Source organism: Dendrobates tinctorius, unplaced genomic scaffold (genome assembly GCF_039654945.1).
Source record: "Dendrobates tinctorius isolate UK_male_01 unplaced genomic scaffold, ASM3965494v1 ptg000021l, whole genome shotgun sequence".
Taxonomy (NCBI): Eukaryota; Metazoa; Chordata; class Amphibia; order Anura; family Dendrobatidae; genus Dendrobates; species Dendrobates tinctorius.
Window position 1 is genome coordinate 18,811,740 of NW_027361689.1, and position 15,347 is coordinate 18,827,086.

Sequence of the window (15,347 nt, forward strand, 5' to 3'; positions counted from 1 at the left end):
ATAATGTCCCCTATCCTGGGCCCATTCCTGGTATAATGTCCCCTATGCTGGGCCCATTCCTGGTATAATGTCCCCTATCCTGGGCCCATCCTCGGTATAATGTCCCCTATCCTGGGCCCATTCCTGGTATAATGTCCCCTACAGTATGCTGGGCCCATTCCTGGTATAATGTCCCCTATCCTGGGCCCATCCTCGGTATAATGTCCCCTATCCTGGGCCCATTCCTGGTATAATGTCCCCTATGCTGGGCCCATTCCTGGTATAATGTCCCCTATCCTGGGCACATCCTCGGTATAATGTCCCCTATGCTGGGCCCATTCCTGGTATAATGTCTTCTGTTTTTCTCCTCTCTTTTAAAAGGAATGATTCCTATCCCTTTCCTCCCACGACATGCAGCATCCTCTTCTATAGCCCGTGCAGAAGCTGGCAGCTGACATCCGTTTGCCTGCCATGGCGCATGATGTGACTGCCAGGCGTCGCCTGTGACGGACATGCCGATGTTAGCTGCCAGTCTCTGGCTGGTGGCGTGTATTGCAGTGTTGGGATGCCGGTGGGTCATTGCAATAATTTCAGCTAAATGTACATCCTCGAGGGCACATCCAGATGAAATAGGCGCTAGTGTCAGTGAGCCCCCTTCCTGCATGGACCCGGTCGCAGCCACCATGATCATTACTCCCCTGGTATTAGTATGGAGGTTTGTAGTAGTGATCATTATTTATCACATGTTAAATTTTAGCAATTGTGTTTCATTAAAAAAAGTTTGCACAATTTTGATTTTACAGGTTCTTTGTTTTCCTGCACATCCAACTTTGATGTGGTCATAAATCAGCTGAGAGGAGCTAACCCCCCCCACATAAAAGAGCTACAGACTCCAAATCAGACCTTAACTGCCAGCTGACTGACGGTTTCTCAGTTTACTCCTTCTGCAGCCAACAATAGAGGCTATAGAAGGCAAACGGTGCAAAATTTTTAATGGATCCCAATTGCAAAAATTATTTTTAACCCCAACTACATTCTTTTCAGTAAGAATAAAAAAATTGTAAATCGTCCGCTGATATCTATTACATTTTTTTCCAGTTACTTGTCTAGTTAAATTATCTCGCCGCTCGTGTTTTTTCTTTTTTTCCACCTTTTTATTAGAAGAGATACGGAGCCTTGTGTCGGCAGTTTAACGATCTGTTCTACGCACAAGTTGTGTGTGACGTCCCGAGATGATCACGGATGACGTGTGAGGGCTTTTTTTTTTTGGGGGGGGGGGGGGTCGGTGTGTCCCTACCATGAAGGGGTTAATTGGAGAGTTGAGATGTCTCTCTCTGCTCACATTGATCCTCTGTGTCTCTTTTTTTTGGGGGGGAGGTAGGAGATGAATTGTCTGACAAACAGTTCTTACTGTGATGTTCTTGTACAGCTTGTAAACCATAGGGAGCCTTCGGTGGGATCACAGATCCTTTATATAAGGTGTCAGTCTGTGGTCGCTGCTGCCGGGGACTTGGCCATAGCTGCTGGCAGGTGGTTTCCTGCAATATATCAAGCCCAGGCTCAGATCACACAGTCACAGAGGAGGAATTGGCTGCCTGATTGCAGTTGCACAGTGCTCCCTCCAGCACTCTGCTCCTCACTCTGCACCAGGAGGACACACAGGACTCTGGAGCTCCTCTCCTCACCATGGTCCTTCTGTACCAGGACCCATACACATGACCCGCAGGATTGGACACCACAGAACATTTCTATTTTGCAAAAAAAAAAAAAAATTGTCCTCAAAGTCTAACTTCTGTGTTCTTCTTCTCCTACGGAAGATGGGGAATTCGTATGCCGGACAACTGAAGACAACACGTTTCGAGGAAGTTCTGCACAATTCCATCGAGGCTTCGCTGAGGTCCAACAACTTGGTCCCCAGACCGATATTTTCCCAGCTCTACTTCGAGGCTGAACAGCAGCTATCATCTCTAGAAGGTAAGAGGCTGCTCCTGATTCTCCTCACTGAGGAGGGCTTCTCTACGGTTCAGGCGTCCAATGCTGGACTATGGGTGACATCTGCATGGGGCTGGTGTGGAGCGTCCCACCAAGTACTCCATGAGCTTCTGAAATGGACCTGGCACCGATGCGAGGAGTTAGATGTCGGAGCGATGTATGTTATTACCTATTACTAGAGGGAGTATGGAGACATCTAAGACCCAGGCGAGGAAGAGGGGTCTGAGCTCAGGAGCTGACTCTCTTACAGGAGTCAGCCACTGGGGTGGGAGACAGAAGCAAGGAGAGGGGACTGCTGGGAATGAGGCATGGGGACATGGGGGGCACCGACCCATCACATCGTGGACTTCTATCCTTGGGATCTAACATCCTACACCTCATACTAAGGTTAGAATGAAATGACCAAGAATGATCAGCAGGAGATTTATAGTAATGAGAGAGGAAAGGATTGTGAGATATCGTATGTAATATATCCCACTAACACCCCGGAGAGAGTGCGCAGTCTATGACAACTGCAAAGTACAAGGATCGCAAACTAGAACACCGAAATGCCTCAGAATAGATGACAAAACCCATCTATCTATCCATCTATCTATTTATCTATTCCATATCTATCTCTCTATCTCAGATCTATCTATCTTATATCTATCTATCTTATATCCCATATATATCGCTCTATCTATCCCATATCTATTTAGCTATTATCTATCAATCTCTCTATCTCAGATCTATCTATATTATATCCCATATCTATCTATCTATCTTTCCCTCCCTATCTCTTTCTTAGCGATACTGTATATGGAAAAATAATCTAAAATGATACAATAAAAGATAGTTAGATTTTTTACACTGAACATTACTTTTTGGCATCTAGATTTCTAAAGCTATTATAGTCCTTCTTGCTGCATCTCTTGTAATATTATTACATGAGAAGAAACAGCAATAATAATTACTATCATAATAATAATAAAAGCCGTGATCATTACTTTACTATAATAACTACTATTATTTGATTATTTCTATTGATGCCGGGTTTCATATTGTTTTTTTTTAAATTATTATTATTAGTTTTATCAATTAACGTTAATAATCCATAGGTGATGAATGGCGAGACTGGTATTTCTATTTCCATTCTAATCCATAAAGCCCCTTGTGCTGTTATTAGACTTGATCAGAACGTAACCATGTAATCACCACTGTGAAGCTGAGCGACATCTTAGCGCTTCCTCCAGAACACCCTGCGTGATATTTGTAGTTAATATAATACGTTATAATGGATATTTACTAAAAAGCATAAAATGAATAATAAATGATATCGTACAGATGAAGGTATCATTTTAAATGATACAAAAATTCTAAAAAAAGTTAAAAACTCAAAAAGTAATGTATTTTGTATTTTTTTAATAAAAAATTAAAATATTTAAAATAATAATAAAAAAACCCCCAAATGTTTCTTGTTTTAATTTTCGACTAATGACGTATTATCCATAGTGAAGTCACCATTAGCTGTTCATGTTGCAGTGAGAATAAGAGGCAGCAATGGCCCCAATTTACTATTTACTGATTTATTCTTCTTGGGGGGCCACATTGTTATGCTGAGACACCCAGTCATCCCGAGATCCGACTCTGTGACTCCGAGAATAGGGTCTGCATATTTTTGGCCCCTGCTTCATTCATTGTCTATGGGACTGACGGAAAGAGCGGAGAGGAGCACTTGGGTTTTCTCCGGTAGTCCCATAGACAATAAAGCGGAGGCGAAACATGTGCATCGGTTACTAGTTACGATGGCACTGCAGTGACCCGTTTTCAAGGTTCCAGAGCCCCGATTTTGATATCACTGGGGGGCCCTAGTGGTTGGTACCCGGTAATCAGTAAGGTATCCCCCTATTCTAGGTATAAGGGTTATCTTGTGATTTTGGGAATAACTCTTTCAAGTTATAAGTACTGGTAAGATGACGCCGTAAGATTCCTTGCAGTCCTATGCAAAACCCATTAATCTCTGTGATATCATACTGTAAAGTGCCTGATGACACTCTATTGGGTTTTCCGCACACGCATCTCATGGATATATTCAGATCCGGGTGCCATGTTCGCTCTCTGCCCCACATATAACGCTCCTTTGTGCTCACGTTTCTCAGTAAGGTGATACATTTAGTTTAGTTCCTAATTCCCTGACGTTTCCTGGATTAGTGGAGAAGGGATGTTACTTTTCATTTCACTGTATTCACCTCCGGAAAGAAAAAAAACCCCACAGGATTAAGGATTTAGCAGGCAGCGCGCTGTCAGACTGGGGCGGGTTTTCCTCTCTAGTGATATGGGATTTGGACATTGCATCAGTGATCACATTTCATGGGGTTCTTGCCACCTTAAAGCCCCCATACACATTAGGCTAAATCCCCCCCCATAGCTGTCGTCCAAACAATGGCAGCTATCTCCCCAAAACTCCCCAGTATACAGTAGCGCTACCGCCAGATGCCTCTGATCACTAGAGGACAATAGGGTCAGCCGTCCTAAACCGGACATGCTGGATTCTTACTTCCCTTATCTGTCCTTGGCTCCCAGACACTTTGGACTGTCTGCTGAACCTGTAGATATCGGCAAATTCGGTCAACATGAGTCCAATGTGTATGAGGGGCTTTAAGTTCACCAAACCCGGCGATATTGGTAAGATCAGCTGATAGCCTGATGTATATTAATGGGGGTCTCCGACTCTCCCCCTGCAGATGATGTCTGGGGAGATAAGGATCTGGCTTGATGCCTGATCCTTTTTTTTCACCCTGGAGTCTGGCAGCTGCTTTCATAGAGAACATAGGAGCACTGCGCGTTCCTTTGTAAGGCTCCATTCACACATCAGTATTCGGTCAGTATTCGGTCAGTATTCGGTCAGTATTTCTATATGCCAAAGCCAAGAGTGGAACCTACAGAGCACAAACATAGCTGAAAGATTGACACTGGCGATGAGCGTTAAGGTGTTTTCCGAGCATGCCTGGGTGCTAGCCGAGTGTCTTCGGAGAGCTCGAAAAGTATGTTTGAGACCCCCCTGTTAGACAGCCGCAACACATTGAGGGATTACGTGTTTGTTAGGCTATCCCGGCATGCGTTTAGTTCCATGGAAGAAAAACCCCTTAAAGATGCCACAATTTGTGTAAAGAAAAAAATGTTTTAATTTAATTTTTCTTTTCTACTTTCGATTTGCGATTTAAAAAGACAAAACAAAAACAAACGTGACAAGTAGAGATACCGCTAGGGCTCCTTCACATGTCCGATTTTTGTGTACAAGTCCTTTCTGTGGTTTTCACGGATAGCACTCGTACCTATAATACTCTAGGAGGCCATTCACTTGTCGGATTATTTCCTCGGACCTAGTGGTCCCCTGAAAATATCGGAGACATTGGAGTGCGGTCCGGTTTTCACACACTCTCCGAATGGAAAATTTTTGTACAAGAAAATCAGATGGCACTCATAGCACACTCTGATCAGGCTCTGATCGGACAATCGGTCCAGTGTTCTCGTGTACGAGCAATTGGACATCTGAATGAGCGTTAATGTGATTGCAGCTCAGAAATGTTTTCTACTACGATGAGCTCATTCATACATCAGTTTTCCGCCTACGAGTGCTCTCGGTGTTCTTCACTCAGACTATGATAGTCTATGGGGCTTTTCAGGTGTCCTTGATTTTTTGTATTTTTGGTGGAGGCGAAGACTAGAATTGAGCAAAATTGTTCGGATTCGGTTCCGAATACGATCGGCGGTGAATATTGTTGTTGCAATATTTGTCGAACGTCATTAGAGTCAATGGGAGTAGAAATTACCAAATATGTTCGGGACCGATCATCAAACATACTTTCGGCATAAATAGGGTTCAAATATGGCAAATTCAGATTCGGCGACCGAATCCGAACAAATTTGCTCAACTCAAGTGCAGACACGTCGCATATTGGTCCAGTTGGTGGATCAAACTCATTAATGAAAGTCTAAGGGGTTGTGAATAAAATCAGACAGCGCTCAGATGCCATTTTTCACAGACTGATAATTAGGAGAAGGGGAAGAAACTTATTTTTTTCTTCCCAGGGAAAAACTGATGACACTCTGACCATCTTCTGGTGACAATCTCAATTTAACGTTACACATGACAAATAGCGTCTATGACTGTCTTCAGCCTATGACTCCAAATTTTTTTTTTTACTTAAATGCATGTATTTTGGGGCTATAAATCAATTTTACAAATGGGTTTCATTAAAAATTTAGAGCCATTTGCTTTTACGGGCTCTTTATTTTATGGCACATTTAATATTATTGTGATCTGTGGTCAGCTCAAAATATCACAGATCAAAGACTTAGAAACTCCCCGTCGGAGAGTCATAGCGGGATGACTGACGGATCCTGAGATCACTCATTCTCCAGTCAGTAATGGACTATGCAACACGAAGGCTAGAGATGGCAAACAGTGCAACATATTTAATGAAACCCAATTGCAAAAATTATTTTTTAGCCCCAATTTCATGCATTTAAGTAAGACATAAAAAAAAGTCCCCAAAAGGTGGGCAACCCCTTGGAACAGTATATATTTGGCATCTAGCTAATCAGTTTCTGACCATTCACTTGGGAGTCTGTAGTTTATAAGACATAATAAATTCATGTTTTCACAAATTTTCGTTTTTTGTGAGCCGGCGCTGGGCTTCTGATAGAAAAAGCAGCCAAAATGAATAAGCCAAGCTGCAGCATAAAGACTAAAGTGGTGGTGTGGGGACATTTAGTGTCCAAACCAGAACTATTTTAATTGTTTTTCAATATAGCTGATGAATGTGCCCATTGGAAAACATCCTCTTTCATTTTCCGTAGGTGGAGTTGACAATGAAGATGACGATGAAGAAGATGATACATCTGGGTCAAGTAGCCCAGCTCATTCGTATCAGGACAAACCTCCACCTGAAGGCTCCTGTACGACTGACGGTGAGGATTGAGAACTTGCGGTACATGCTGCAGAATGTCTTCTGCAAAGCTGTCCATGAAGCCTCCAGAATATTTTTGACCAACATAAATTCTTTAGAAATGCATGCTCATTTCCATTAATAAGCAGAACCATGATAACATCTCACTGACCCCTAATGGTGCCTTATGCATTAAAAGACTGTTGACCAATTTTGGTAGGACCGGTTAACCGTTCATTGTGCTCTTCCGAAAGATAAGCTGCCCCCAGACTGGTCTACCAGCCGCTTTTCCTTTCTAAGTATGCTTGTGTATATTGCATATATTTTCGAGGACTGCTGTCTAGGGTGTAGGACTACAATTTTGGAAAAATAACTCTACTTCCGAGCTATAGGCATGGCGTACACATCCGGTTTGTGCCTATATTTAATACCGTGTTCCTTTCTAGAGGCAGTTTCATTTGTTATTGCTCACTTGCCATCAGCTCCAAGTTTCCAGTCCAAACAAATAATGTCCTCAGTTGAAAGCACTGTCCAAAAGTGGACAATCTAGTTTTAGGGAATTCCTGAACAGGACTTTGGTAGTACTTAGAGGGGTTGTCTATTATTGATCCTAGGGGTACTGCACAAATTACCTCCTGGACCAGTGCTGCTCCTGTGCTCTGAGCCCAGTGTCGCCTTCTGGTCTCCTCATTATATACAAGGTCACCTTCACTGTTCTGTTGTAGTGGAAGAAATGCTGCTCTTCTGCTTGTACAAAATAGAGAAGGCTGCAGCCCATCAGCTGATCGGCTGCGCAGTCACCTGAAATTGTTTGTCAAGAGAGCAGTGCAGGACACAGCCCTTGATTTGAAGAGTTCCACAGGTCCGGCCAGTAAGTATATTTTTACTTTGTGGGGCACTAATTGGTTGTCCATTATTGGACCACCTCACTATTGTATTTTGCCAACAGCGGTTTGGGCAAGCATGTAATGGACTAGGGCACAATTTCTCTTGGAATAATTTTGGAGAAATATGAAGGCACAGAAGGATTCATAGACTTCTAATGATTCCCTATTACAGCTCAGTGCAAATCGGAAGAGTCATAACGTGTCCATGTACAAAAGATCTAATTGAGATGTGTCCGACCAGAACCATAGATCTAGGAATATGGACTTCACCATTTATTGAGGGTTCTGGAAAGGTTTAGAAAATACAAATATGATTTTCTCTCTTTCTTTCAGGCTTTTGTCAGGCGGGTAAAGACTTGAGATTGGTGTCCATTGCCTCCGAGCAGTTCGAAGTGCCTCCTGGATTTTTATTGGTTGGCGCAAAGTCGCCTAGTTTACCAGATCACATTTTGGTGTGCGCCGTAGACAAGAGATTTCTACCAGATGACAATGGCCGCAATGCCCTGCTAGGTATGTGGATAGATATTTTGACACGATTGACCATGATGACCATCAAAGATGAAGTCTTTGTGTTTTTTTGCCTCCTGCCAGGGTTGAAGTTATACTTGGTGTGAAGACTGTAGTCATCCTTTGGCACGAAAAGGTCCTTATGGGCCAACAATAAATACCGAAAAATGATATTTAGGGTTTCCAGTTAAAGTTTTCCATCTGAGGACTGGTAGGTTAAGTTACAGCTCTGCAAGCCATTGAGCAATCAGGGTCCTCATGGAATAGATTCAGAAAAAGCAATTTTGGAGGCAGTTTCGGTAGGATGTGCCTCGTATGGTCACGGAATATATAGACTCTGCTATTAAAGTGCTGGAATAAGGCTGGGGCACCGTGACCAGATCCTGTACTAAAATGAATACCGTATAAATAGCACATAATGAGAACGGACCGGCAGAAAAATGAGTAGGAATGATATTTTTTTGTGCTGCTTCTATTTCCGTGGCCTTGATTTATTTTAATTATTGTACAGCCATTTTTATTAGTTTCCTCTTAACATTCCCGGTATTTGTAGGTTATGTCAAAAGGATTGCTGAGGCAATGATGTGTGCTCCGGGGGCGATCGGGGCTCTCATTTTAGAAATACAATTGGCTGGTATCTTTGGAACATGGGAGCCACTCGGTGTGCTCCTTTTAGTCCAGCGGATTGGAGTAATCTACTAAAGGTTAACATCTAAATAATATTCCATAAATATTATAATTCAGGACGTCAAACGAAAAACAGAGCATGTGTTGGATTGTGATCCCTTTTTGGTCCCCTTGAATCCATTTTTACTATCAATGTGGAATGTGTTTTCTTGCACGCAAAATAAAAAAAATAAAATAATTCCAACCTTCTTCTACCCATAAGAAACGGACAATTTATGGATGTCTCATGGAAAGCATTCCTGATCTGTCCATTAATTAGAATGGGAGAGTTTGACCCACGACAGTCCGGATCGAAACCTGACCAGTCTCTGACATGTAAAAAGCATAGACTATAATGAAAAACACAGATAAAACACGTATGTGAAAAACGGACATCTTAATGAGTCCTTATTCTGATCATCCAGGACTTGTTTTCACCTCGACATCTCTATGGAATGTGGAATTTTAACGAGTTTAATGAGCAGATTATATTAGTTAAAGTTATCCTCTATCCATGGATAAGAGCTACTTTGCTGACTGCTGGGACCCCCATTGATCACAAGAACAGGGCTGTGGAATCCTAAAATGTCATCTTGACTGGAGACAAGGTGCCCATGCTCAACTACCACTTCAACCATTGTCATGCACCGCCCCGATAATTGGAACCAAGCGGTTTCAGGGAGAATAAAACTTCATTTTCTCCCAGTAGCCGCTGCTACGCAAAATTTAAAGGGAACCTGTCAGGTCCGATAATGCTATTAACTCTGCTGATAAAATGCTGAGCCGGCTATCAGTCAGTGCCGGGATGTGCTCACAGCCTCCGCTCTCTTGATTGTTGACTGTCACGCCTTCATGACTGAAAGCCGGCGGTTCCCGGGAGAAATAAAGTTAATTTTCTTCATGGTGCCGCATTTTCAGTACAGTGGCCGGGCACCTTCATAACTCGATATCTAATAGCATTATCGAACTCGGACCACCTTTATATCTGCAGGTAAAAAAAAAAATGTTTCTCAAGATGACAGGTTCCCTTTAAAGAATGTTTTTAAAGTGGATAGTTTGGTAAGCAATAATCCAGCAAATTTCCAGCAAGCATATGGGAAAGGAAGTATACTGTATGCGTATAAATATAGCTATATATACAGTATATATTAATATGCACGCCTACGTACAGTACCCTCCTTGTCCATAAAACCCCTTGAATGCGTGAAAGAAAGCGACAACACTATAATAAACAGCACAAAGGACGACCATCCACTTGTTTTCCAGCCTGCAGATCTCCATGACAAACAGTCGTAGGTCATTTAGCATTTTCCAAACCCGTCTCATTCTCTTCCTAACCATAGATAGTAAAATTCCAGAAGACCAGATCTGTCTCAGACATGAAAGCTCGGCAATTAGCGTGGAGGAAGCCATTGTATGTATAGTACTTTAAACAAAGACACAAAGGAACAATAAATGACAGTAGTTTAAGCCAGGCCACCAATAGGACAGCCTGCAGACAGATTGTCACCCCCCAACTTCCTCAATAAACATGTCTGTGGACATTCCAGACAGAGAGGGCACAGGTAATGGTCAGCAAGGTCTGCCTCTCCTGCCTGCCCCACTGGAAACACGGCCATTAGTGCTCAGCTGTACAAATGTAGACGTAGGGCACCAGCGGCGGCACACACTTGGCCAATCTGGTGCTATATTATTATTATAATCGCCTGTTACGTCTACATAAAAAAATTTTGATTTCCTTATCTCGTACTTATTCCATGTCTTGAGGGAAAATTATGAGGGGAAGATACCTACTGAATATGGCGTCTTAGGGGACCCATGCACAATCGATAGCTGTCAGTCGATGGATGGTTTGGCCGGCAGCTAATCTCCACAACTTCTCCATACCAAGGAGCCCTCCTGTGTTCTATGAAGGCCTCCATACTCCGTAGACAAATGTCGTCTGAACCCGCCGATATCAATGGGATCGGCCAATGGTCTAGTGTGTATGGGGGGCGCCGGCCGGCTGATGGTCGGATGAGATGTCAATCGGACATGTCCGTTTTCAGACTTCTGATGGCTTTGTTCTCCTGGATCTAAGCCACCCACCTACGTGTCATTTGGTGGCTTTCTCTTAGAGAAGGCCAAACAACTGGTCAAAGAACCAAAGAAATGGTATACTCTAGTCACCAAACTGGGGCGCCCTAATTCGCCCTATAATTCCCTAAAGAAGGCCCTGCCTGTCAGCGTAGGTTGGCACCCTACCTTGGATGCAAATTGGCGCCTCCACTCAATGATGGCTGCCCCTAAGGTAGATGGCCAAGCTTGGCATTAGATCAATTCAATACCTTTTAAAACAACCAAAAGGCACGTAAATGCCAACAAAAGATAAATTACTGTAATTAAAAGCTTCCTGTGCTTTCCCTTTGGAGCACTAATGAATGCTCATCCAAGATGAGCGTGCATGTGCATGGAGGGGTCGAGAGAGATAGTTGTCACCGGAACAAGCATTCGCCTGACAAATCTGACAGTAGTTAGACTCCCTCTGGAACAATAGCATGTTAAAGGGAATATTGTCAGAAGGATTTAACCCACATGTTCAGTTGTGGCCAAAAGTATTGACACCCCTGCAATTCTGTCAGATAATACTCAGTTTCTTCCTGAAAATGATTGCAAACACAAATTCTTTGGTATTTTTATCTTCATTTAATTTGTCTTAAATGAAAAAACACAAAAGAGAATGAAGCAAAAAGCAAAACATTGATCATTTCACACAAAACTCCAAAAATGGGCCAGACAAAAGTATTGGCACCCTCAGCCTAATACTTGGTTGCACAACCTTTAGCCAAAATAACTGCGACCAACCTCTTCCGGTAACCATCAATGAGTTTCTTACAATGCTCTGCTGGAATTTTAGACCATTCTTCTTTGGCAAACTGCTCCAGGTCCCTGATATTTGAAGGGTGCCTTCTCCAAACTGCCATTTTTAGATCTCTCCACAGGTGTTCTATGGGATTCAGGTCTGGACTGATTGCTGGCCACCTTAGAAGTCTCCAGTGCTTTCTCTCAAACCATTTTCTAGTGCTTTTTGAAGTGTGTTTTGGGTCATTGTCCTGCTGGAAGACCCATGACCTCTGAGGGAGACCCAGCTTTCTCACACTGGGCCCTACATTATGCTGCAAAATTTGTTGGTAGTCTTCAGACTTCATAATGCCATGCACACGGTCAAGCAGTCCAGTGCCAGAGGCAGCAAAGCAACCCCAAAACATCAGGGAACCTCCGCCATGTTTGACTGTAGGGACCGTGTTTTTTTCTTTGAATGCCTCTTTTTTTTCTCCTCTAAACTCTATGTTGATGCCTTTGCCCAAAAAGCTCTACTTTTGTCTCATCTGACCAGAGAACATTCTTCCAAAACATTTTAGGCTTTTTCAGGTAAGTTTTGGCAAACTCCAGCCTGACTTTCTTATGTCTCGGGGTAAGAAGTGGGGTCTTCCTGGGTCTCCTACCATACAGTCCCTTTTCATTCAGACGCCGTCGGATAGTACGGGTTGACACTGTTGTACCCTCGGACTGCAGGGCAGCTTGAACTTGTTTGCATGTTAGTCGAGGTTCTTTATCCAACATCCGCACAATCTTGCATTGAAATCTCTTGTCAATTTTTCTGGTAGACACAGGAACATTCAGGTCTTTGGAGATGGACTTGTAGCCTTGAGATTGCTCATGCTTCCTCACAATTTGGTTCCTCAAGTCCTCAGACAGTTCTTTGGTCTTCTTTCTTTTCTCCATGCTCAATGTGGTACACACAAGGACACAGGACAGAGGTTGAGTCAACTTTAATCCATGTCAACTGGCTGCAAGTGTGATTTAGTTATTGCCAACACCTGTTAGGTGCCACAGGTAAGTTACAGGTGCTGTTAATTACACAAATTAGAGAAGCATCACATGATTTTCCGAACAGTGCCAATACTTTTGTCTACCCTCTTTTTTATGTTTGGTGTGGAATTATATCCAATTTGGCTTTAGGACAATTCTTTTTGTGTTTTTTCATTTAAGACAAATTAAATGAAGATAATAATACCAAAGAATTTGTGTTTGCAATCATTTTCAGGAAGAAACTGAGTATTATCTGACAGAATTGCAGGGGTGTCAATACTTTTGGCCACAACTGTAGCTCATGCAAAGACAATTTCAGCAATATCTTTACATGGTCAGTCCATTCCTCCATTACTGATAAATTAGCTTTTGAAATGATATGCAAATGAGGTTGAGCGACTATGGTAGCTCTGAAGCCTCTGTCACTCCAGCTCTTTTCCCCGCCCAGTGCCGCCTCTTGCCTCTTGACTTACAGCCTATATGCTATGTGACTTCAGGTCAAGGAGCTGTCAGTCAAGCAGGAGGAGGCGGTGTTGGACTGGGAATAGAGCTGGAGTGACGGAAGCTTCAGATCTACCATAACTTTTCAGCTTCTTTTGCATATTAATTCAAACATTGATCTCTCAGTGATGTTGGAACGGACTGGCCATGTAAAGGTATTTCTGGACTTGTTTTTAAAAAAGCTAATTGCACATATACATAGTTTAAGTGGAAGGTATTGAAATCCTGCAGACAGATTCACTTTAAAAGCCATCATCCCTGACACCAACCATCATGGCATGGAAGTACACAAAAGATAAATTGCCTATATCGCCAAACTCATCGGAATTGGCTAATATTTGTCTAATGTGTATGACCACCCTATAGGGCGTCAGTCAGCAGAAAATGACTGTTCAAACCAAGCACAGCCACACGACGCATCCTTGGCATGCTCAAACAGAGCACCTTCCCACCTACTTGTTTTCCATCTATTGCTTGGCTTTTACAAGAGCCAGAGGAGGGCAGAGATAGATGGAAAACAAGTGGTATTTCCTGCTTGCAGTAGTGGAGTCGGCCTGTTTAAACAGGCTATCAAACATCCAATCAGTCGTCATTTAAAGGGGTTGTCTGCGACTTTAACATTGATGGCCTGATGCATTGATATGCAGCCCTGCAACTGAGTCACCGGTGACACTGGAAACGACTGATCGACGGGTGGGGCGGGTGTCGGATCAGAAATTGATGACCTAGCCTAAGGATAGGCCATCATTGTTAAAGTCCGGGACAACCCCTTCAATGACGGTGGTCAGACACACCTTATGCACCCATAGGGTCCGTGCACATGACAGGCCCCATACGTGCACGGATCATTGCTCCATTCATGTCTAAATCTAAATTCTAAATTCTACTGTGCCCTTTTCCAGACAACAACAATCTGCAGGAATCAGCGGTTTGCCTCTCCTGCAGAAGTGGACATTGTCCGGAGCACTATACACCGTGCAGTGGCTGCTCCGGGGTATTGCAGCTCAGCTCCTGTTCTTCAGCAGGGCTACATACAGCCTTTTACAATTTGTATATTAGTGGAAAACTGCAGGGAATTTCTCAGGTTATTGGGATTACTCCTTTATGTAATTGGTGCAGTTGGGGGTGAAGTGCATGGATGGATCACAGATTTCTGTAATTTAACTCAAAATTCCATATCTTGCAAATTGCTCCAGTACAAGGAGCGGATGTGATACCCACATTGACGTTTTTGGAATTAATACCTTAGTTATTGCATCATGTTTTCTGCTAAGTGGCTCATAAATTCAAAATTATGTGGCATTTTTTTACTTAACACCTTCACCCCCGGGTGATTTTCCATATTTCTTTTTTTTCTCCCCTTTTTCCAAAAGTCATTACTTTTTTTTTTTCCCAGCCATATAGCTGCATGAGGACTTGTATTTTTTTTTGCGGGACGAGTTGTACCTTTTAAGGACACCATTCATTCTGTCACATAGTGTATTGGAAAACGGGAAAAAAATTCCAGGTGGGGTAAAACTGCAAAAAAAGGGCAATTCCAAAGTGTTTTTTGGCTTTTTGTTATTTATCATGTTCGATATACAGTATGGTAAAACTGACCTGCCATTATGATTCTCCAGGTCAGCACGAGTTTGCAGATACCAAACATGTCTAGTTTTATTTTTCACGTGACGGGCGCACCCCTGGGCAGGATCAATGACGTGCTTTCCGTCAGAGCGTGTTCAGACAAGGACACGTGTAAATATACGTCATCGGTCGTGAAGGGGTTGGGGTTGTCCATCTATGGGGATTTTTTTTTAATTAAGTGCATGTATTTGGGACTAAAAATCTATTTTAGAATTGCGTCTCATTAAAAAATTTGCACTGTTTGTTTTTTGCAACCCTTTTGTTTGCCAGCACATTCATCTTGGATGTGGTCCGTGGTCATAAAACAAGTGAGAGGAGCTCAGAAAAAGACAGATAAAATAATGCAACGCAGACACTATAGAAAGAAAATAGTGCAGCATTTTTAAGGAAAACCAATTGAAAAAGG

The 15,347-nt window shown here is 42.7% G+C and overlaps 1 protein-coding gene across 2 annotated transcripts in view; it reads left to right on the forward strand.

Annotated features, from left to right (window-relative positions):
- GREB1 (growth regulating estrogen receptor binding 1) overlaps positions 1 to 15,347 on the forward strand; it is a 172,176-nt gene that overhangs the window by 46,669 nt on the left and 110,160 nt on the right. The window contains exons 2-4 of one of the 2 annotated variants that reach the window (XM_073568238.1): positions 1,797 to 1,953; positions 6,814 to 6,924; positions 8,123 to 8,299. In XM_073568238.1, coding sequence (XP_073424339.1) covers positions 1,797 to 1,953; positions 6,814 to 6,924; positions 8,123 to 8,299 — 445 coding nt within the window. Of the gene's footprint in view, positions 1 to 1,386; positions 1,954 to 6,813; positions 6,925 to 8,122; positions 8,300 to 15,347 lie in introns of those variants that run through there. The other variant, XM_073568237.1, reaches the window with a different exon arrangement.